Source organism: Ursus americanus, chromosome 2 (genome assembly GCF_024610735.1).
Source record: "Ursus americanus isolate L20-20 chromosome 2, mUrsAme1.1.p, whole genome shotgun sequence".
Classification (NCBI taxonomy): domain Eukaryota; kingdom Metazoa; phylum Chordata; class Mammalia; order Carnivora; family Ursidae; genus Ursus; species Ursus americanus.
In genome coordinates this window covers 23,363,900-23,387,762 of record NC_142128.1, presented here as the reverse complement: position 1 = coordinate 23,387,762, position 23,863 = coordinate 23,363,900, and the positions used below count along the sequence as shown (strand labels likewise).

The 23,863-nt window shown below is 40.0% G+C and overlaps 1 protein-coding gene across 1 annotated transcript in view; it reads left to right on the top strand.

Moving 5' to 3' along the window:
* Positions 1-19,769, top strand: part of LOC123778839 (phospholipid-transporting ATPase ABCA3-like) — a 144,981-nt gene extending 125,212 nt beyond the window's left edge. The window contains exons 26-31 of the mRNA XM_087865578.1: positions 5,089-5,276; positions 5,907-6,077; positions 6,456-6,646; positions 17,915-17,988; positions 18,387-18,501; positions 19,645-19,769. Coding sequence (XP_087721704.1) covers positions 5,089-5,276; positions 5,907-6,077; positions 6,456-6,646; positions 17,915-17,988; positions 18,387-18,501; positions 19,645-19,769 — 864 coding nt within the window. The remainder of the gene's footprint in view (positions 1-5,088; positions 5,277-5,906; positions 6,078-6,455; positions 6,647-17,914; positions 17,989-18,386; positions 18,502-19,644) is intronic.
* The last annotated feature ends 4,094 nt before the right edge of the window (positions 19,770-23,863 follow it).

The window sequence follows — 23,863 nt, the reverse complement described above, 5'->3', positions numbered from 1 at the left end:
CCCCTCGGGCAAACTTTCTTATTCATGTTTTGTTTTTACCTGTAAATGCCTCTTATTTACCGTCATTGACAAAAGATATTTTCACTGCGTATAGAATTTGAAGTTTGCCATTACTTTTCTTTAGCAAATTGAGCTGTTGTTTCATTATCACCTAGTTTCCATCACTACTTCTGAGAAATTAACCCAGTTTGATATTTCTTTATAGATAATCTCTTTTCTCTGTAGCTGCCTTTTAAATTTTGCCTTTGTTTTACATAAGCTTCAATATGAAATATTTAGATATGAATCTTTTAAAATTTTGTCCTGCTTGGAATGTGTTGACATTCTTCAATTTCTCATTTGGTATCTTTAATTGGTTCTGGATCATTTTCACTTATGATTTCTTCAAATATTTTTCCTGTTTCTTTCTTTCTCTCCTTCTGCAACTTCAGCTATCCAGATATTTCCAGTCTGTCTCTTGCTTTCATGCTTCCCCATTTTTAATTTTTGTACTGCATCCAAGAAGCTTTCTTATTATGTAATCTCCAGGCTAAATTAATTTCTTCCATTGTCATTAAATTGCTGTCAAATGCATTTCCAAAGTTTGTAACAGGCTTTATTTATTATACTTATTTATTTTTAGTTTTTAGATGTTATATATGGTTCATCCCCAAACTATCCAAGTGACTTTATACTTTTCTTTTTCATAAAGATTTTTAATTTTAATTTTAATTTTTAATTTATTTATTTTTTGATGTAAAGTTTGATGATTCATTAGTTGCATATAACACCCAGCGCACCATGCAATACGTGCCCTCCTTACTACCCATCACCAGTCTATCCCATTCCCCCACCCCCCCGCTCCGAAGCCCTCAGTTTTTTTCTCAGAGTCCATAGTCTCTCATGCTTCATTCCCCCTTCTGATTACCTCCCCTTTCTATATCCCTTTTTTCTCTTACCGATCTTCCTAGTTCTTATGTTCCATAGATGAGAGAAACCATATGATAATTGTCTTTCTCTGCTTGACTTATTTCACTTAGCATTATCTCCTCCAATGCCATCCATGTTACAGCAAATGTTGAGAAATCGTTCTTTTTGATAGCTAAGTAATATTCCATTGTATATATGGACAGATTTTTTAAATTTTATTAAGTTTTTAATTCCAGTATGGCTACCATACAGTATAATATTAGTTTCAGGTGAACAATATAATGATTCAACAATTCCATACATTATTCAGTATTCATCAAGATAAGTGTGCTTTTCATCGCCATCACCTATTTCACCCATCCCCCACCCACCTCCCCTCTGATAACCATCAATTTGTTCTCTATAGTTAAGAGTCTATTTCCTGGTTTGTCTCTCTCCCTCTTTTCCCTTCTGTTTGTTTATTTGTTTCTTAAGTTCTGCATATGGAATGAAATCATATGGTGTTTGTCTTTCTCTGACTTATTTCACTTAGCATTATACTCTCTAGATGAATTCATGTTGTTGCAAATGGCAAGATTTTATTCTTTTTTATGGCTGAGTAATATTCCATTTTATATATATGCATATACCACTTCTTCTTTATCCACTCATCAGTCAATGGACAGCTGTGCTGCCTCCATAATTTGGCCATTGTAAATAATGCTACAATAAATACTGGGGTGCATTTATCCATTTGAATTGTGTTTTTATATTTTGGGGGTAAATACCCAGTAGTGGAATTACTGGATCATAGGGTAGTTTGTTTTTTTTTTTTAAGATTTTATTTCTTTATTTATTTGACAGAGAGAGAGAGAGACAGCCAGCAAGAGAGGGAACACAAGCAGGGGGAGTGGGAGAGGAAGAAGCAGGCTCCCAGTGGAGGAGCCTGATGTGGGGCTCCATCCCAGAATGCTGGGATCACACCCTGAGCCAAAGGCAGACACTTAACGACTGTGCCACCCAAGCGCCCCTGGATGATAGGGTAGTTCTATTTTTAATTTTTTGAGGAAACTCTATACTGTTTTCCACAGTGGCTGTACCAGTTTCCATTCTCACCAACAGCACAGGAGGATTTTCCTTTTTCCACACCCTCACCAACACCTGCTGTTTCTTGTGTGGTTGATTTTAGCCATTCTGACAAGTATGTGATGATATCTCACTATAGTTTTGATTTGCATTTCCCTAATGATGAGTGATGTTAAGCATCTTTTCATGTGTCTGTTGGCCATCTGGATGTCTTCTTTGGAGAAATGTCTGCTCATGTCTTCTACCCATTTTTAAATTAGATTATTTGGATTTTGGGTGTTAAATTGTATAAATTCTTTACATATTTTGGATACTAACCCTTTATTATGTATGTCATTTGCAAATATCTTCTCCCATTCAGTAGGTTGTCTTTTAGTTTTGTTGATTGTTTCCTTCACTGTGCAGAAGCTTTCTATTTTAATGTAGTCCCAATATTTTATTTTTGCTTCTATTTCCCTTGTCTCAGAAAACATATCTAGAAAAATATTTCTATGGCCAAAGCAGAGAAATTACTACCTGTTTTCTCTTCTAGGATTTTTATGGTTTCAGGTCTAACATTTAGGTCTTTAATCTATTTTGAGTTTATTTTTTGTGTGTGGTTAAAGAAAGTAGCCAGTTTCATTCTTTTGTATGTAGCTGTCCAGTTTTCCCAACACCATTTGTCGAAGAGACTGGAGACTGTTTTTGTTCCATTGCATGTTCTTGGCTCTTTTGTCAAAGATTAATTGACCATATAATCATGGGTTTGTTTCTGGGGTTTCTATCCTGTTCTGTTTATCTATGTGTCTGTTTTTGTACCAGTACTATACTGTTTTGATTACTATGCTTTGTAGTACAACTTGAATAATAATGGCGAGGGTGGGCATCCTTGTTGTGTTCCTGATCTTAAGGGAAAGGCTTCCAGCTTTTCCCCATTGAGAATGATATTTGCTGTAGGCTTTTCATAGATGGTTTTTATGAGATTGGGGAATATGCCCTCTATCCCTACACTCTGAAGGGTTTTAATCAGGAAAGGATGCTGTATTTCGTCAAATGCTTTTTCTGCATCTATTGAGAGAATCATATGATTTTTGACTTTTTTCTTGTTGATATAATCTATCACACTGATCGATTTGCGAATGTTGAACCACGCTTGCATCCCAGGGATGAATCCCACTTGGTCATGATGGAGAATCCTTTTATCTGTTGGATTCTATTAGCCAGAATCTTGTTGAGGATTTTGGCGTCCATATTCATTAGGGAAATCAGTCTGTAATTCTCCTTTTTGATGGGGTCTTTGCCTGGTTTGGGGATCAAGGTAATATTGGCCTCATAGAATGAGTTTGGTAGCTTTCCTTCTGTTTCTATTTTTTGAAATAGCTTTAGGAGAATAGGTATTATTTCTTCTTTGAATGTTTGGTAGAATTCCCCGGGAAAACCATCCGGTCCTCGTGTTTTGTTTGTTGGAAGGTTTTTTATCACTGTTTCAATCTCTTCATAATTAATTGGCCTGTTTAAAAAATCAATTTCTTCCTGTTTCAGTCTTGGTAGTTTATAGGTTTCCAGGAATGACTCCATCTCTTCCAGATTGGTTAATTTATTGGCATAAAGCTGTTGATAAAAGTTTCTGACAATCCTTCCAATTTCATTGGTGTTGGTTGTGACCTCTCCCTTTTCATTCATAATTTTATTAATTTGGGTCCTTTCTCTCTTCTTTTGGATAAGTCTTGCCAGTGGATTGTCAATTTTATTTACTCTTTCAAAGAACCAGCTTCTAGTTCTGTTGATCTGCTCTACTGTACTCCTGGTTTCTAATTCATTGATCTCTGCTCTAATCTTGATCAACTGTTTTCTAGTGCATGGATTAGGCCTGTTCCTCTGTTGCTGTTCCAGCTTCTTGAGGTGAGAATATAAAAACTGCCTTTTAGATTTTTCTATTCTTTTGAGTGAGGCTTGGATGGCTATGTATTTTCCCCTTAGGACTGCCTTCACAGTATCCCATAGGTTTTGGACCGCTGTGTTTTCATTCTCATTGGTCTCCATAAATTGTTTAAATTGATTTTTGATTTCCTGGTTTATCGAATCATTCTTGAGCAGGATGGTTCTTAGTCTCCAAGTGTTTGAGTTTCTTCCAAATTTTTCCTTGTGGTTGAGTTCCAATTTCAAAGCATTGTGGTCTGTAGTACAACTTGAAATCTGTAATTGTGATACTTCCAGCTTCATTTTTTTTTCATGAACATAGTTCTAAGTTTAAAAAATTTATTTGAACATAATAAGCACAATCATTTGCACATCTGATCTGATAATCCCAATATCTGAAGTCATTTCAAATATGTTTCTTGTGAGTGTTGTTTCTACTGATGGCATTCATGGTATCTTTTTCTTTGTTCATTGAGTTATGGTTGTATGCAGCTCATTTACTTTCAAAAACTTATATGGGAGAATAACTTTATACCTAGAATAGAAGAAAGGGTTTGTTTTTATTTTTGCCAAGAGATTAGGGGTGTAAACAATCTGGGATTACTGTATGTTAATTAATAAAATTTTAGAGGGAAAGATATGAATTTAGTATTTAGTATTTAGAATAATTTTAATTATTTTTAATTTTAATTAATTTTAATAAAAGGATGTTATTATCTTTTTCTCTTGTCTATGTGCATCTAAATGCAAATCCATAAAGGGGTTGGTTATTGGCAAAACAACACTCGTTGCATTCTTCTGTTTGTGGGAGTAGGGAAGGCTTTGCTTCTATTTCAGCCTCACTGTGAAACAAGATCTACACATGGCTATGCAGGTTGTGCAGTGCAAAAAAACTTCTATGGTGGTCATGTCCTTTAGAGTTTCTTATTAATGAGAGGAGAATCTCATATTCTAATACTCCTCCAAATTCAGTGGGCTCTGGGATTTTATTTTGACTTTTTCTTTCCTTTGATCATTAAAAGTGAATTGAGGAACCTGTTATTCCAACTTATTACAATAGATCCAGCAGCCATCACTGTGTAAACTTTAGAAAAGAAAAATTCTTGGTAAGACTCTTAGAGACATAGCTTGGAGGACTGTGGTCTTCTATCTAATCCAGCAATGCTCAGGAGGATAGATGACTTGGGTCCTTATTAAGGCAATTCTCGTAATCAGGTGAAGTCAAGAGTTGGCTATTGTCCTCAATCTGATGCACTGCTGGAATACATGACTGGTCGGGAAATAATGATCATGTGTGCCAGATTATGGGGAGTCTCTGAGCCCCAGATTCAGCTGTATGTGAATAAATGGTTGAGTTCAATGCAACTGGAACCCCATGCTGACAAGCTTATCAGAACCTACAGGTGAGTCATTTCATTATGATGATCTTTTTGTTGCTCCCATAAATGTTGATATGCTTCCCTGTGTTTCTGATGTTTGAAATAAATGAGTACAGCTCCACCTAGGTCCCTCTGTCACACAATTAGCTAATTGTAAAACTGTCTCACAAGTTGCTAGGTTTCAGATAATAGTAATAAGACAGATAAATGTAGTTCCGTGTCTTTCCTTTGCAGAGATGAAACTAAGAATCCTAGTTCTATTTGAACTGTAGCCTCTAAATCTCAAAAGGGATTATATTATTCTTCCTAGTGTCCATATGGTACTTTGTCTGCCAAGAAAGGAGGAATCTAGGCCCTTTGAATTATGGTAGATTTTTATACTTGGGAAATCATGGTACCCTAAGCACAAGTAAATAAATGCCACTGACGGTGTACCTAAAATCAGTTACATAAAAGTCAGTCATCTACATTTCAAATGAAAATTAATTGATATATACACCTGTACTGGGCTTGCCAACTTATTGAAGTACAACTAATCAACATTATGGAATTCATATTACATGTTTGTTGATATGTTTGTGCTGTTTCCTATAAGTAACTAATTTGAATAACCTCCCTTTCCCCTAAATTTTCTCTCTTTCTATGACCATAAAGTGGAGGAACCAAACGTAGGCTGAGTACTGCTATTGCCCTAATGGGAAAGACCTCAGTCGTTCTGCTGGACGAGCCATCAACTGGTATGGACCCTGTAGCCCGACGCCTGCTCTGGGATGTTGTGACATGGACACGTGAAAGTGGCAAAGCCATCATTATAACTTCCCATAGGTGTGGCTCATTTGGAGGCTTGAATGAGGGTTGGCAAGTATTATGGTGGTTATAAGCGAGAATCATTTGGGGCTAGGAATATTGACAATAAATTTGCTTAGGTATGTGATCTCTTCTGTAATACTAATGAATGGAATGGCCAAAAATCCTCATTGAGTTAAATAATTAAGAATGTGGAAAGAGCAGGAAGTTCAGGAGATGTGTTTGGGCATTTGTACTCTACTACTAATTGTTTGAAAATTTTTCACTTTCCAACTATGATCTTTATGATTAGCAAATTCCATTTCATATTGAAAACAGAGTCACAAAATCTTGGCTCCATTTGAACTACAGAATGTCCTCCAAAACAGCACTTTTTATGCTATTATGTTTTGCTAGAATGGAGGAATGTGATGCCTTCTGTACCAGGCTGGCCATCATGGTACAGGGAAAGTTCCTGTGCCTGGGTAGCCCTCAACACCTCAAAAACAAGTTTGGCAATATTTACATCCTGAAGGTCAAGGTCAAGATTGATGCACAGGAGGATAAACTGGATGGTATCAAGTATTTCATCACACTGACATTCCCAGGTAAATAAGGTAATTTTATACAGATGTGTTAGATCATTGGGTTTTTTTGTTTCACCATCCATATGTTTAATGTCTTCAACAAATGTTTCCTGTGGCTTATTGATATTCATTGATCTTCCATGCTGAATTCCTTTTGGGAATCCTTCTTACTATAGTTTCTTAGCATAATAAGGCATGTGTTTTCCACACATACAAAAAGGTTCTCACTCAGCTCTTGTATCATTTTATTAAGGCAGCTTTGGATTCGAGCTGTCAATATAAATTATATCACTAACGTCATATTTTTGAATACAATTCTCAATTATTTTCACATACTACCCATGCAAAGTTTTAAGGCTTTTTCCCTCCAACTATGTATCCCTAGTCTTTTGATGTCTCAGCCAGGATGTGGTATAGAAATGCAAACAATGGGGGCGCCTGGATGGCGCAGTCGTTAAGGCGTCTGTCTTTGGCTCAGGGCGTGATCCTGGCGTTCCAGGATCGAGTCCCACATCGGGCTCCTCCGCTGGGAGCCTGCTTCTTCCTCTCCCACTCCCCCTGCTGTGTTCCCTCTCTCGCTGGCTGTCTCTGTCAAATAAATAAATAAAATCTTTAAAAAAAAAAAAGAAATGCAAACAATGACTACTAAGCTTTTCTCTTCCTCAAAACTAGTTCTGCTTCTGCTGCTAAATTCAACAAGCACCTCTCTGCCTACATAGTATAATACCAGAGATAGCAACTATTTTTTTTCTGTCCTTTACCTCTCTTTCCTAAATATAAAGCAGAAGCATGGCAAAGATTTTAATAATGTTGGTGATGGGTAGTAAGGGGGGCACGTATTGCATACACAACTAATGAATCATCGAACTTTACATCAGAAACCAGGGATGTACTGTATGGTGACTAACATAATATAATTTAAGAAAACATTAAAATAAAAAAATAAAGGTTAACATCAAAGAAAAAAAAATAATGCTGGTTTTTCATCTTACTTCCACTTTGTTAGGCTGAGCAAAATATCACAGAAGTTCTCATTGTGTGTCAGGCTGAGGAGTTGTAAGTTTATCTTCCAGGCAATGGAAAATATCATGATTGATTGCACAGTAGGAATAGAGAGCAGATGATAGATAAGAAATGAATGGAAGAGAAGATGTGGAGAACAGATGTATGGGAAAATAATTACACCAGTGTTGGTCATAGTGATTGTGATGTGCCTATGACACCTGCAGATGGATGTGTCCATTAAGAAGTTCAATACTCACTTAATGCATTCATTCAGCACATATTTTTGAGTACTTATTCTATCAGACTTCTATTTCACATGGTGTCTAATTACCACAAAGAGAAGCTATAACCAAAAAACCTCACTTATTGTGTGCTGTCCTAGCTCTGCTTCAAGGAGGGATACTAAACACTGACCCAAGACTTGAGTATGTGGACACGAGAGGTTTAATGAGAATGTGGGTTTGAAGCACATTCTCAGCTGTAAGGTATTCATTGCCCCGTTCTTCCTTACATCATTCTGGAGCAAATACCTCTTCAAATATGACAGAATCAAAAGGAACTGACTTGGAACATATACCTAAATGTTGATTTTCAAAAAGAAGATATAAATATTGCAAGCAAAAGTTATCTAGAATGTATACTTTAAAGAGGATTTACCACAATAATCAGATATTTGGGGTAAATGATTCTACATAATCCCAAGGAAATTTAACTGATATGTGTTCTTTTTTTAAAATGCAACGATGATTCTATTTCTACAACATGGAAGATTATATAGTCTGAAAAGTACTACTGGTAAAATGAAACTAAAAATTGATCAAAATTAAAACAAATACATCTCAAAAGAGAGAAAAAAATTTTAACCAGAAAACAAGAAAAAAAAAAGAGAAGAAAACAAAAGAATGGAAACAGTGAGCAATTAGAAAATGCTAACTGTGGAAACAAATGCCATTGTAACACTGGGGTCAGTAATGAAGCTCTGGACCCTCTCCAGGGTTTGGAAACTCATGCTGAGACTGCCATGTAAAGGGGGACCCTCAAGTGGGCAGTCAGAAACATCCTATGATTCCATCCTCTGATTCCCAGGAGCAAGCAGAGGTCCTCTCTGGATGAAAGAATTTCAAATTTAAGGTTGGAGTGGGGAGAGACCCACAGAAGGCAGATATGAGAAAATACCAGAGGAAGATCTACACTGGGAGGCATATTACTTGATACATCCCAGAAGCCTCTCAGAAGGAACCCTACAGGAGAGGACTCAAAAGCTAAGAAAGATATTCTGTCTCACCTCACCTTCTATATAGGAAACTCCTTCTAAAGCTTTAAGAAAATTAATCTCATTTAAAGATAAATGACTGAAAAGAGTATAATTGAATCCCACAGAAAAATATCGTAAGTAAAAGAGGATAAAAGAAAATACCTACAGACATTGAAAGAACAGCAGAGCTACAAGGACACAAAACAGATGAAATTATTATCTAATATTTCAACATGAGCCTAAAGAATTAAGAAGGGAATGAATGGTATTTAAGAAAATCCTAAATTCCACTTAAAGGACAAAGAGATTAGATGGCTAGCCAACAAGGTGATATGCAAACAGCTGACCACATTGGAGAGGGTATTTTAAGTTAAACATTTCAGAAATACTTAACTATCAAGAGCAAATAAACCATATAGAAAGCACAAGGAAAATGGAGATTGGAAAGGAGAAAAACAGAAAACCATCAAATGGAAACACAGGTAAGCTTTCGAAAAAAAGCAAGCAAGAAGCAAGGCAAGGACAATCCAACACAACTATGAAATTAGTCCAAAAGGAGAAAAGCAAAGCCATAGATAAGAATAAATTCTAAAAACTATCATTCAAGAAAATTTCCTAAGATGAGACAAACCTGCTTATTGAAAGGACAACCTGAAAAATTGACCCAATATCATCAACACCAGGGACTATTCCAATATAACTACTGTATTTTAATAATAAAGTGGGATGACCTTTGGATCCCAGATTTAAAAAAAAAAAAAAAACAAGGGGAAGAATGAAAATTTATAAGGGAAAGAAAATTACACTGATTTTGGGCTTTGTGACAAAACATCTTATGCTAAGAAAAATGTAAGCCATAGTTTTCATATGGAGCCAAAATGATTTTCAAGAATAAAATTCAAAAAGTTATAAACAAATAGGTATTCAGGGAATATTATTCCTGATGGCTCTCCCTGAAGACTATACAGACAAAAATTTCACATCGGAGGAGGAGGGAGTTAAGATGGTGGAGGAGTAGGGGACCCCTTTTTCAGCTGGTCCCCTGAGTCGAGTTGGATAGGTACCAGACCAACCTGAACATCCACGGAATCAGCCTGAGACGCAGGAAGATACATCTGGATCTCTACAAATGAACATCTCCAGCGCTGAGTATTAAGGTACAAAGCGGGGAGCTGTGAAACCCGCACAGATATCGGAAGATAAACAGAAGGGGGAGGGAGCTGCCGCGTTCGGGCACTAGGAAACGGTAGCCACCTGCATGGGAGAGAGCCGACTGAGACCGTGAGCAGGGAACGTGCGACCAGACTGAAAACCAGAGCTCTGATGTGCTCACTGGACCCAGACTGAGACCGGGAGCTCCCCAAGCGCGGGGGGGCGGCTGGCAGCTGGCAGCTACCGGTGTTAGAAACACAAAGGACAGAGACATGCCAGCCCTGGAAGTGAGGGCTGGGACGCCAGGTGTGGGGTATACATCCTGGGATGCTGCAGGGTTGAGTAGCACCAACAGAAACAGAGTTAAAGTGGCCAGAACATCAGTGGAGAACGGTCCGAGATCCCTCTGTTCTGAGACAGAGGCTGAGATTCGGCACTGCTGCACTGACTCTAAGAAGTGGCACAGCAAACCACCAGGGAAAGCCACCAGAGAACAAAAGCCTGGAAATACCAGCTCACAGTATGCCCATCCCCATCCCCCCTCTCAGGGGACACGGAGACTCTACCCAAACAGGGTTGCCTGAGTATTGGAGCGACAAGCTCCTCCCCCAGAAGGCAGGCTGAAAAATCAAGAAGCCCACATCCCTAAGGTCCCTATAAAACAAGGGCGCATGGCCTGGGTCTCGGTCAATAATTTCGGCTCTGGACAACCCCGCAACCTCTCCTCATCAGAATGACGAGAAGGAGAAATCCACCCCAGCAAAGAAAAGACAATGAGTCTATGGCCTCTGCCACAGAACTAATGGATATGGATATAACCAAATTATCAGAAATGGAATTCAGAGTAACCATGGTCAAGATGATGTGTAGACTTGAAAAAAGTATTAACGAAAATGTTAATGAGAATATAGAATCTCTAAGGGCAGAAATGAGAGCGAATCTGGCAGAAATTAAAAATTCTATGAGCCAAATGCAGTCAAAACTAGAGGCTCTTGTGGCCAGGGTGAATGAGGCAGAAGAACGTATCAGTGAATTGGAGGATGGGTTAGTAGAAGACAAAGCAAAAATAGAAACTGGACTTAAAAAAATCCACACGCAAGAATGTAGGTTACAGGAGATTACTGACTCAATGAAACTTTCCAATGTCAGAATCATCGGCATCCCCGAGGGGGTGGAGAAAAACAGAGGTCTAGAAGAGATATTTGAACAAATTGTAGCTGAAAACTTCCCTAATCTAGCAAGGGAAATAAACATTCGTGTCCAAGAGGCAGAGAGGACCCCTCCCAAGCTCAACCACGACAAACCTACACCACGTCCCGTCATAGTGCAATTCGCAAATATTAGATCCAAGGATACAGTATTGAAAGCAGCCAGGGCAAAGAAATTTCTCACGTACCAAGGCAAAGGTACCAGAATTATGTCAGACCCCTCTACACAGACCTGGAATGAGAGAAGGGGTTAGGGGGGCATTTTTAAAGCTCTTTCAGAGAAAAACATGCAGCCAAGGATCCTTTATCCAGCAAGGCTGTCATTCAGACTTGATAGAGAGATAAAGACCTTCTAGAATTGCCAGTCACTGACCAATTTCATAACCATAAAACCAGCCCTACAGGAGATATTAAGGGGGGGTTCTATAAAAATAAAAAGGCCCCAAGAGTGATACAGAACAGAAAGTCACAATCGATAGAAACAAAGACTTTACAGGCAACATGGCATCATTAAAATCATATCTCTCAATATTCAGTCTCATGTAAATGGCCTAAATGCTCCCATAAAACGCCACAGGGTTGTAGATTGGATAAAAAGACATGACCCATCCATTTGCTGTCTACAAGAGACTCATTTTGAACCTAAAGATACATTCAGACTGAAAGTAAAGGGATGGAATACCATCTTTCACACAAATGGACCTCAAAAGAAAGCTGGAGTAGCAATTCTCATATCAGACAGATTGGATTTTAAACTAAAGACTATAGTTAGAGACAGAAGGGCACTATATTATTCTTAAAAGATGTATCCAACAAGTGGATATGACAATTATAAATATCTATGCCCCCAACAGGGGAGCAGCAAGATACACAAGCCAAATCTTAACCAGAATAAAGAGACATATAGATAAAAATATGTCAATAGTAGGGGGCTTCAACACCCCACTATCACAAATAGACAGAACACCCTTGCAAAAACTCAGTAAAGGAACAAAGGCTTTGAATGCCATACTCGACGAGTTGGACTTCATAGATATATATAGAACACTATACCCCAGAACCAAAGAACACTCATTCTATTCTAATGCCCATGGAACATTCTCAAGAATAGACCATGTTCTGGGACACAAAACAGGTCTCAACCGATACCAAAAGACTGAAATTATTCCCTGCATAATCTCAGACCACAAAGCTTTGAAATTTGAACTCAACCACAAGGAAAAATTTGGAAGAAACTCAAACACTTGGAGACTAAGAACCATCCTGCTCAGGAATGATTTGATAAACCAGGAAATCAAAAATCAATTTAAACAATTTATGCAGACCAATGAGAATGAAAACACAATGGTCCAAAACCTATGGGATACTGCGAAGGCAGTCCTAAGGGAGAAATACATAGCCATCCAAGCCTCACTCAAAAGAATAGAAAAATCTAAAAGGCAGTTTTTATATTCTCACCTCAAGAAGCTGGAACCGCAATAGAGGGACAGGCCTAATCCACGCACGAGGAAGCAGATGACCAAGATTAGAGCAGAAATCAATGAATTAGAAACCAGGAGTACAGTAGAGCAGATCAACAGAACTAGAAGCTGGTTCTTTGAGAGAATTAATAAAATTGACAGACCACTGGCAAGATATCCAAAAGAAGAGAGAGAGGACCCAAATTAATAAAATTATGAATGAAAAAGGAGAGGTCACAACCAACACCAATGAAATTGGAAGGATTGTTAGAAACTTTTATCAACAGCTTTATGCCAATAAATTAACCAATCTGGAAGAGATGGAGTCATTCCTGGAAACCTATAAACTACCAAGACTGAAACAGGAAGAAATTGATTTTTTAAACAGGCCAATTAATTATGAAGAGATTGAAACAGTGATAAAAAACCTTCCAACAAACAAAACACGAGGACCGGATGGTTTTCCCGGGGAATTCTACCAAACATTCAAAGAAGAAATAATACCTATTCTCCTAAAGCTATTTCAAAAAATAGAAACAGAAGGAAAACTACCAAACTCATTCTATGAGGCCAATATTACCTTGATCCCCAAACCAGGCAAAGACCCCATCAAAAAGGAGAATTACAGACTGATTTCCCTAATGAATATGGATGCCAAAATCCTCAACAAGATCCTGGCTAATAGAATCCAACAGTACATTAAAAGGATTCTCCATCATGACCAAGTGGGATTCATCCCTGGGATGCAAGCGTGGTTCAACATTCGCAAATCGATCAGTGTGATAGATTATATCAACAAGAAAAAAGCCAAAAATCATATGATTCTCTCAATAGATGCAGAAAAAGCATTTGACAAAATACAGCATCCTTTCCTGATTAAAACCCTTCAGAGTGTAGGGATAGAGGGTACATTCCTCAATCTCATAAAAACCATCTATGAAAAGCCTACAGCAAATATCATTCTCAATGGGGAAAAGCTGGAAGCCTTTCCCTTAAGATCAGGAACACAACAAGGATGCCCATTCTCGCCACTATTATTCAACATAGTACTAGAAGTCCTTGCAACAGCAATCAGACAACAAAAAGGGATAAAATGTATCCAAATTGGCAAAGAAGAAGTCAACCTGTTTCTCTTCACAGATGATATGATACTCTATATGGAAAACCCAAAAGAATCCACCCCCAAACTACTAGAAGTTATAGAGCAATTCAGTAATGTGGTGGGATACAAAATCAATGCTCAGAAATCAGTTGCATTTCTATACACGAATAGTGAGACTGAAGAAAGAGAAATTAGGGAATCCATCCCATTTACAATACCACCAAAAACCATACGTTACCTTGGAATTAACTTAACCAGAGATGTAAACGATCTATATTCTAGAAACTATAAATCACTCTTGAAAGACATTGAAGAAGACACAAAAAGATGGAAAAGTATTCCATGCTCATGGATCGGAAGAATTAACATAGTTAAAATGTCCATGCTACCCAGAGCAATCTACACTTTCATTGCTATCCTGATCAAAATACTGATAACATTTTTCAAAGAACAGGAACAAATAGTCCTTAAATTTGTATGGAACCAGAAAAGGCCCCGAATAGCCAAGGAACTGTTGAAAAGGAAAAACAAAGCTGGGGGTATCACAATGCCGGATTTCGAGCTGTACTACAAAGCTGTGATCACAAAGACAGCATGGTACTGGCACAAAAACAGACACATAGACCAACAGAACAAAATCGAGAACCCAGAAATGGACCCTCGGCTCTTTGGGCAACTAATCTTTGATAAAGCAGGAAAAAACATCCAGTGGAAAAAAGAGTCTCTTCAATAAATGGTGCTGGAAAAATTGGACAGCTACATGCAAAAGAATGAAACTTGACCAATCTCTCACACCATACACAAAGATAAACGCCAAATGGACGAAATCCTCGATGTGAGACAGGAATCCATCAAAATCCTAGAAGAGAACATAGGCAGCAACCTCTACGACATCGGCCAAAGCAACCATTTTCATGACACATCTCCAAAGGCAAGAGAAACAAAAGATAAAATGAACTTGTGGGGCTTCATCAAGATAAAAAGCTTCTGCACAGCCAAGGAAACAGTCAGAAAAACTAAGAGGCAGCCCACGGAATGGGAGAATATATTTGCAAATGATGCCACAGATCAGACTGGTACCCAAGATCTACAAAGAACTTCTCAAACTCAATACACGAGAAACAAATAAACAAATCATAAAATGGGCAGAAGAGATGAACAGACACTTTTCCAATGAAGACATACAAATGGCTAACAGACACATGAAAAAATGTTCAAAATCCTTAGCCATCAGGGAAATTCAAATCAAAACCACATTAAGATACCACCTTACGCCAGTTAGAATGGCAAAAACTGACAAGGCAAGAAACAACAATTGCTGGAGAGGATGTGGAGAAAGGGGATCCCTCCTACATTGTTGGTGGGAATGCAAGTTGGTACAGCCACTCTGGAAAACAGTGTGGAGGTCCCTTAAAAAGTTAAAAATTGAGCTACCCTATAACCCAGCCATTGCACTACTGGGTATTTACCCCAAAGATACAGACGTAGTGAAGAGAAAGGCCATATGCACCCCAATGTTCATAGCAGCAATGTCCACAATAGCTAAATCGTGGAAGGAACCGAGATGCCCTTCAACAGATGACTGGATTAAGAAGTTGTGGCCCATATATACAATGGAATATTACTCAGCTATCAGAAAGAACGAGTTCTTAACATTTGCTGCAACTTGGATGGCACTGGAGGAGATAGTGCTAAGTGAAATAAGTCAAACAGAGAAAGACAATTATCATATGATTTCTCTCATCCATGGAACATAGGAACTGGGAAGATCGGTAGGGGAAGAATAAAGAAAGGAGGGGTAATCAGAATCAGGAATGAAGTATGAGAGACTATGGACTCTGAGAAACAAACTGAGGGCTTCAGAGGGGAGGGATAGACTGGTGATGGGTAGTAAGGAGGGCACGTATTGCAATGGTGCACTGGGTGTTATACGCAAGTAATGAATCATGGAACTTTACATCAAAATCTAGGGATATACTGTATGGTGACTAACATAATAAAAATTATTATAAAATAAATTAGAAGAAATAAAAAATACAAGTGATAAAAAAAATGTCACGTCGAGTGAGGAGTGAATGGAGAAGTTTCTGCATAGGAATTATTGGTGAGCACTGAATATTTATACCAGTATCTTAAAAGAGAGGACAATTTATGGGTATTAGGAAAAGATGTTAGAATGGAGTTAACCATTAGAAAAAAAATGTACACTTGACCGTAATTCAAATATAACAGTAAGAAAAAGAACCAGCCACAAAGTGAAATACAGACAGTCATATTTGTATATTTACATTTGTATTTATATTTATGCATTTATCCTGTATATATGCACATATAACTTTAAAAATTATATAGGAGGACTATAATTAAACATATTGTGCCTTTCAACATATGTAAATAGACTTAAATCCTGCATTAAATGAAAAATAATTTTGGCTTGGCTCACAAGCAAAATTCAGTTCTCTAATGTGTATAAGAAGCAAGCACTACTAAAAAAACTAAATCAGAGAGGATAAAAATTTTAAAAATGGGCTTCATAATTCTCTTGCTATCCCACACTTGATCTTTAGCAATTTATTACATTTTTTATTTCAGCTTATGTCATTTGGTATTGTCTACCTTGTACAAGCAAATGTTATGGTCCTGATCTTGTCTGTAAATGCCTGTCTCTACCCAGATATGGGTTAGTTATTTGCCCTGAGTTTGCCCTGTCAGAAAACTGATGGGTTCCAGAAATGCATTAATTTGCAATTTGTCCAGCTTTCTTGTATTAACAGTGGGAGTGACAGTCTTTCCAACTCACTGTATCTCAAAGGTGAAACTAGACCAATTTTTTAAAAAGCAATGGCCCAATGATTCTACCTACAACTATGTTTTACATACTTGCATCTACCTGTTAAAGGAGATAAGTAAAATACTATTTAAGTCAGTAAATTCACAATAGTCTTCTATGTCTATCAGTAGTAGCCTAATGGAAAATAAATTGCAGAACATTCATATGCCAGATTACTATTTAGAGAAGAAAATGAATTATAGCTATATGCAACCGCATGAATGAATTTCACAAACATTGAGCGAATGAAGAAAGAAAATATACCAGATGATTCCATTCACATAAAGGTCAAAGGTAGGAAAACTCTACCTCAATTTTTGGAGGTATATGCATAGGTAAAAACACCTTTGAAAAGGAAATGTCCACAATAACAATGAAGGTATTGGTAATTTTTTATGGGGGATAGAGGCTGAGAAGTGGGACATGGGAGTGTCTGGGTTACTATTACTTGGCCTAAATGGGGTGATTTCACCAGTGTTTGCTTTCATTAAACTCCATGTTCAAATATTTCACACATAAAAAGAGCTTTATGGGATCATGGAGACAGAACATGCATTAGAAATCACATTAAGAAAAGCTACTCACCCTTATAACATGTATTTTTTACTTTAAAACATTTTGACCCCAGTTAATCCAATTTGCAACAACCTACAAATGTGCACTGATGAGTGTAAATACATTTGTTTGTTCCAATTAGAAGTGGATACCACCCTCTTCCCTTTCATTCCACCAGTGGGTTCTTATTCACCCAAGAACAAAACCAGAACACATAGCCCGACTTCGATGATTTATATGTATGATTTCCTCTTTCACAGGGCATGTGATCATGGAAAAACAAGGAGGCCTTGTTCTGCTCCCCTCCCCACCAACCACACTGCACATGTATACATATCCACACAACCAGAGTGAAAACCTGACTAGCTCATATTCTCAGCATTATGTTCAGGAATAAAGTCTTGTTGTAACATTAGAATTTTTGAAGGCTCAGAGTTTTTACATGGGGTATGTAAATTGACAATTTTATTGTGCCTGAAAGTCTGCCCTCGATAATTGCTATGAATTCCACATAATAAGACTATTTCATCAGGAATAAATCCAAAAGGAATTAACCATGTCATATATATCAAAGACAGCATGTTATTTGACCATGTCCCTTTTTGTATTAACAATATCTATTCACCCCTCTAATGTGAATAATTAAGTTGATATAGCAATATTTTGGAAATTTAAAATGATATCTGCAAGATTACTCATCTATCCTATCTTTCATTTCTTAGGTAGTGTATTAAAGCAGGAGAATCAAGGGATCCTTACCTACTACATTCCCAGCAAGGACAACAGCTGGGGAAAGGTAATGTAGAAACCATGACCTTCTAACATTACATATTAAGAGGCACTAATGATAGGGGGAGTATTTGATATTCGGGTATGTGTAATGGGAGCCTGGCATTGTATGAGAAGCAGAAAAGTAACCTAAATTATGTGATTTTTCAAAAATACCTAGAGTTTTAATTGTTTGTTCCTTAAATCCCATTATTAGTCTATGTCCATCAAGACAATGGGAACAGAGAACTGCTTCCTTGCAGATCCTCAGTTACGTTTTCTATCATTTTCTCATCTCCCCCTTTTGTCCTCCAACATTAACTTGACAGGACTTGGAGGAAGTGCAGGAGAGGCTTATCTGGGTTGGGCGCTGGAGGCGAGGATTACGATGGTAACTGCACTTTTTTATTGCTGTTGTTGCTAAAGGTGTTTGGTATTCTGGAGGATGCTAAAGAGCAATTCAATTTAGAAGACTATTCCATCAGTCAGATAACGCTGGAACAAATCTTCCTGGCCTTTGGTACCCCAGAGAACACAGAAGGTGATTATAAAGAAAGGTACCATGAGATCCACTCCCAACCAGTGACCCTTATGTCTTCCTTAGTCTACTCTGTGTATACCTGGACACACAGAGGGACATTACTATGTGTGTGCATATCTTGGTATAAATATATTTACATCATAAAGAGCCTTCCAAAGAGGAACATACATCACTCTTTTGTAGATTTACATGAGTGGCCTATGTATACAGCATGTGCAAAGACATTTAGCGAAAATCCTGTTCATTTTCCTAGAAATATAAAAGAGCACCATTAATCAGGGTAGTAAAAGGACCTATTCCTGAGCATTCTGAATGTTTAAACAGAAACATCCAGAAATGGTGGTGCTGTCAAATGGGACAGCTTGAAGAGCAAGAGGATTTTGTTTCAGTACTTGAGATATGGTTAAGAGGAGCATTAAGCCTGTATCAAATCATCTTTCCCATGAATACACACATACATAATTTTATACCAGAAAGGATCTAATTAAAATCAATATCAAAGTTTAAGGGATAAGGGTAAGTTGGGTTATTATTTACAAAACTCAAACCAAGATTCTTCATTTGCAAGAGAATCTTTGTATCAAGACATTTAAAGTCCAAGAACAAAGTAAAACAATTCTTTAAGAGTGTGTTTTCTTTCCTATTCTCGCCCCACTTCTGATTAAGAAGGAAAGAAGAACAAATGAAGAGGAGAGGGAGACAGAGAGCTCTTTCTCAGATCTTGTTTGGGCACACGGAATCCCCCATAAGCCACATGAGAAATCTAATCACTCTCAAGATTCATGGGCAGATGAGCAGACAAGTAGGGATGACTGTTGTCCAGTTGCAAGACAGAAAGAGTCCATGAAGCGACTCTATTTTGAGATGGTTTGTTCAAGGTTTTTATATTCTCAGTTGGATTTTGTGAGTAATAAAATGATACCCAGAAGGTATTCTGTGTTTTGTTGTTTTTAGATGTAATGTTCTATGGGTTCCACTCCCATACATGCCATACATCACCAGCGATTTCACTAATTGCAAGATTTGTTTACCAGGCTCACCACCTTTAAATGGGGAGAGGGAACTCATTTGATTAAGCTATTACTTGCATCTAGTCTCACAGTTGGCATCATTAATGACTTTAAAATTCCTTTAATGTGGTAGTCTTACATGCATTGCATCATTTAATCCTACTACAAACCTCTGAAGTAGGTAGTGCAGCTATTATTATCCTCACTGTACATGGAAGACACAGAGGGGTGAAGGATTCAGCCAGGGTCACCCAGTAAGCAAGCAGGGACATCCCTGTGTACCCATTAAGAGCCTGGAAACCACATAGCAATTTGAACAGGGAGTTCTCTCTCTCTCTCTCTACTTCCTTATAACTACTTCTGAGGTTTGTAGTAGGATTAAATGATGCAGTGCTTCTAAAGTGCTTAGTAGAGGTCCAAGAATTCTAAAGAATACACTATGGCTGAGGGGAAATACCCAAAGAAGAAACAAACTTGGAAGAGGACTCCTCCCCAAGGCTGAGATTCACATGTTCTTGGAGAAGGTGAGCTTGGTGGGAAGTTCCTTGGCCTTGGGTCAAGGCTGTTCCATATCTGCTGAGACAGCAGGAAATGCCTCCATAGGGTACAGGCTAGATCTAGCAAGCAGGAAACTTTTCTGTGGTTGTTGGCAGGCTGGTGCTAGGAAGGGACTCTTGCGGGAGTCACTGAGTACCCACAGTTAATGAGGGTGGGGGTGCAGGGTGAATGACGCGAAATGTCCTCCACACCTGCTGCGGGCAGCAGCAAGGTGATAGAAGAATCAAGAGGAAACACCTGAACTTGGAACAGCAGCCTTTGGTCCTGCAGGGTCCCTCCAGCACAAAGCTTAACCTGACAGTTCAAGAGCCCAGCCCCATTTAGCGCTGAAAGGCCAGAACCGGATACCTGGTTCAGTAGGAGAGACATTTGCCCTCTGACAGAATTCAGAACCTGGGCTTCCAACCATTAAGCTACAGTGGAGGTGCATATTGTGGGGGAGGGGGGGAGGGGGGGTTGGCTGGTCCGCCAAGAGAAGCGACCATTAACGAATTGGAGCAGCAGGAGAGCGGTCCAGGGGTGAGGCCCACTGAGTGGCTGCGCGCGCAGAGGACGCAGTCGTAGTCTCCACGCGCTGAGCGCCCACGGGCAGAGGCGGAGCACGCCACCAGGGCGAGGGGCGGCGCAGCTGGGAGCGAGACGCGTGGACCGCGCGCATTAGGCCAGGTTGCGCAGCTTCTGGGGCTTTGAGTGGTCCCCGGAGGAGGGTGGCGGGCCCCTGTGCCTGCACCTCTGCAAGCTTTCTGTTGATCCCCACAGACCATGGAGGGCGGCGGCCACTGAATCTCCTCCCACTTCCTGCCACCAGGTACTGGCCCGCTGAGGGTGACCATGACACATGAGGGAGAGGGGAGCCAGCGACAGTTAGAGGATGGTGGGGTCGTCCAGTGGGGTGCAGAGGCGAAGCGCCTGGGAGCAAGCGAACGGGCCTGAGGTAGGGCCCTCAGGGTCGTGGGGCCTCGGGCAGTGTGAGAGGGAAGAGTTTAGTGAGGCCTCACGCTCTGACGGGTCCAGGAGAGGGTCCAGTGCGCAGAGCAGTAGAGAGATGCGTGCCGGGAAGGTGGTGAAGCCTGAGGGCGCGAGGGCTGCAGGGAGCGAGGGGCGGGGTGGGGACTGGGCACGTGCGCGCATGCGCGAGGAAGGGCCCAAGGCGGCGGACCGGCAGGCGGCGGGGCGGTTGGGGAAGGCGTTGGCAGGAGGCGCCGCGTGGGTGACGCGGGTCCCTCAGAGGTGAAGGTGGAAGTGTGGCTGTGGCGGTTTCGAGGGTGAGTGTGGGACCTCCCCGCCCCGGTGGCTTCTCCCCAGATTTCCCCGGGAAGGCGGAGGGTGCTCCGAGGACTGCCCCGGAGGCCGACCCGCCGGCCGAACTCCCCTGAAAGTGCGAACCCCACACAAGCCCCCGAATACACTGGAACCCTCCACAACCCTCTCTGCTCCCCTTCAAAAGGATACCCAAACCCCCTTGTATGTAATGTACATATTATAATGTTACCTATACCCTCACTGTCGAATGTCCGGGGGCCGCCACACCCAGTGTTGACCCTCCATCCTGTGTTTTGCGTGTCCCTCGCAGGACCTCACTCCCAGCCTTTTCCTCTCCAGGGGCCCCTGGTCTGGGGAATGCATCCAGGGCTTCTGAGGGAGGAGAAAGTGCCCTCCCCTTGCAAAACACCAAAACTAGCCCAGGAAGTAAAAGACACTTCTCTGGACCTCGAAACACACAGAGAAGCTAACGAGAACAAATTAAACAAAATTTGATTTTGGCTGTGCTGAGGATTTGAAAGCCAGGGCTCCGGAGGCACATGTTGCGGGTCTTGGCCTGCGGAGTCCAGAGTTTATTTGCTGTGTGACTGTCCCAGTCGGCTGGGGCTGCTATAACAGAATACTGTAGGCCGGCTGACTTAAAAACAGCCATTGTATTTCTCACAGTTCTGGAGGCTGGGAAGTCTCCCATCGAAGCTCCATGCAGATTCAGTGTGTGATGAAAGCCTGATTTCTGATAAACAAACAGGCATCCTCTTGCTGTGTCCTTCACATGGTGGAGGGAGCAAGGGAGCTCTCTGGGGCCTGTGTCATAAGGGCACGAATCCCATTCATCAGGGCTCCATCCTCATGACCTTAATCACATGCCTGTGTCCCTCATGGTAATACCATCACATTGGGGTTAGGATTTCAACATATGAATTTGGGCAGAAGAGGAGGACAGAGGCATTCAGATTATAGCAATGAGCTAATGTAAATTGCTTGATTTCACTAAGCCTCAGTATCTTCATCTAAAAGAAACTGGATACTACTCATACCCATCTCTGAGGATGATTAGAATATTTCAACTGACAGAATGTAGCAAACGTTCAGTAAATAGAGGAAGGGGTATGGAAATTAAGTGCTGCAGGGAGCTCAAGTGTCTTAGTTCTCCTCTGCCAAAGTGGAAATTGCACTGACCTAAGTTAAACAGGCAAGGAAGACTTTGTGCAAGGCTCTAGGAACTGGAAAGAGAGGCCAGAACTCAGTCTGCGTTCAGTTCTGCTGAAACAAAGGCTGGGAAGGTGTTTGAGGGCTGAGTGAGACAATGGGAATATGCCGGAGGACTGTAGAGGGGAGGTTGACCAGTAGAACACATTGAGTAGCTTCCTGAAGTTTGCTCCTGTGGTTCTCTGTGATTAGGCCATGTGTGTTTGCTGATTGGTGCCTGTTAGAAGCTAGCTCTTACCTCCCACAGAGACTGGGAATAGGGGTGCTATCTTCCTTGAGGATTGCATTTCAAAGGATGACTCTCAGGTCCTTCAGGAAGAGAGTTTGGGGTTGTAAAACAGGAAAGAGTTACGTATGTTTTAAACAGCAAAAGGGTGTATAATTAAAGGTTTTCTAAAGCAGATGCCCAGAGAAAAGGATGGTCAGGACCTAGAGCCAGGGAGAGCCATACGAATGGTATTAGTCCAGCTCAGAGGAGTATTCAAGCCATCTTGGTCACCTCATTTTAAGCAGAGTAGGCAGATTTAAAAGGAAAGGTAGGGGCGCCTGGGTGGCAGAGCGGTTAAGCGTCTGCCTTCGGCTCAGGGCGTAATCCTGGCGTTATGGGATCGAGCCCCACATCAGGCTCCTCTGCTATGAGCCTGCTTCTTCCTCTCCCACTCCCCCTGCTTGTGTTCCCTCTCTCGCTGGCTGTCTCTATCTCTGACAAATAAATAAATAAAATCTTTTTTTAAAAAATAAAATAAAAAATAAAAGGAAAGGTAACTCTGTTTTAGCAGAATTAAGAAAGCTGTTGTGTTTTATTCAGAACAGCTCAGTGCTTTTAAGGAAATGAGGCGTAGTGAGTATAAATCTTATGTAAGAAATTAGGACTGTAATGGCTTAATTTTCAGTAACTCCATTTAATTGGTTTTTTTAGAGCCCACACATCAATAGGTTGCCCTAAAATTTTTCAGACACACCAGGTTCATGTCTCTTCAAATTCCTCCTCCTTTCCCTCTTACCCCAGTGTTGCCTCCATGTTTGGGGGGGTGGGGGACAGGAGTGGGGGTGCATTTAGTATTTAAGGCCAGATTATTACAGATGAATTGGTTCCTGGCCTGGCTCTTGTGGAGTCAGACCTCTCCTGCCCGAAGATTCTCCCAGATCTGTCTCAGGGATGGTGAAGAAAGTGGGATGACAGGATATTAAGAAGCTTTGCTTTTCCTCTTTGTGCATAATTTCAAATCATTTGTGTTACCCTAGAAAGGATAAATGGAAAGAACTAGACTTTGTCCTTTTAGACTTAGGTGTTCTCTCTTCTTTGAGACAAAAAAAAAAAA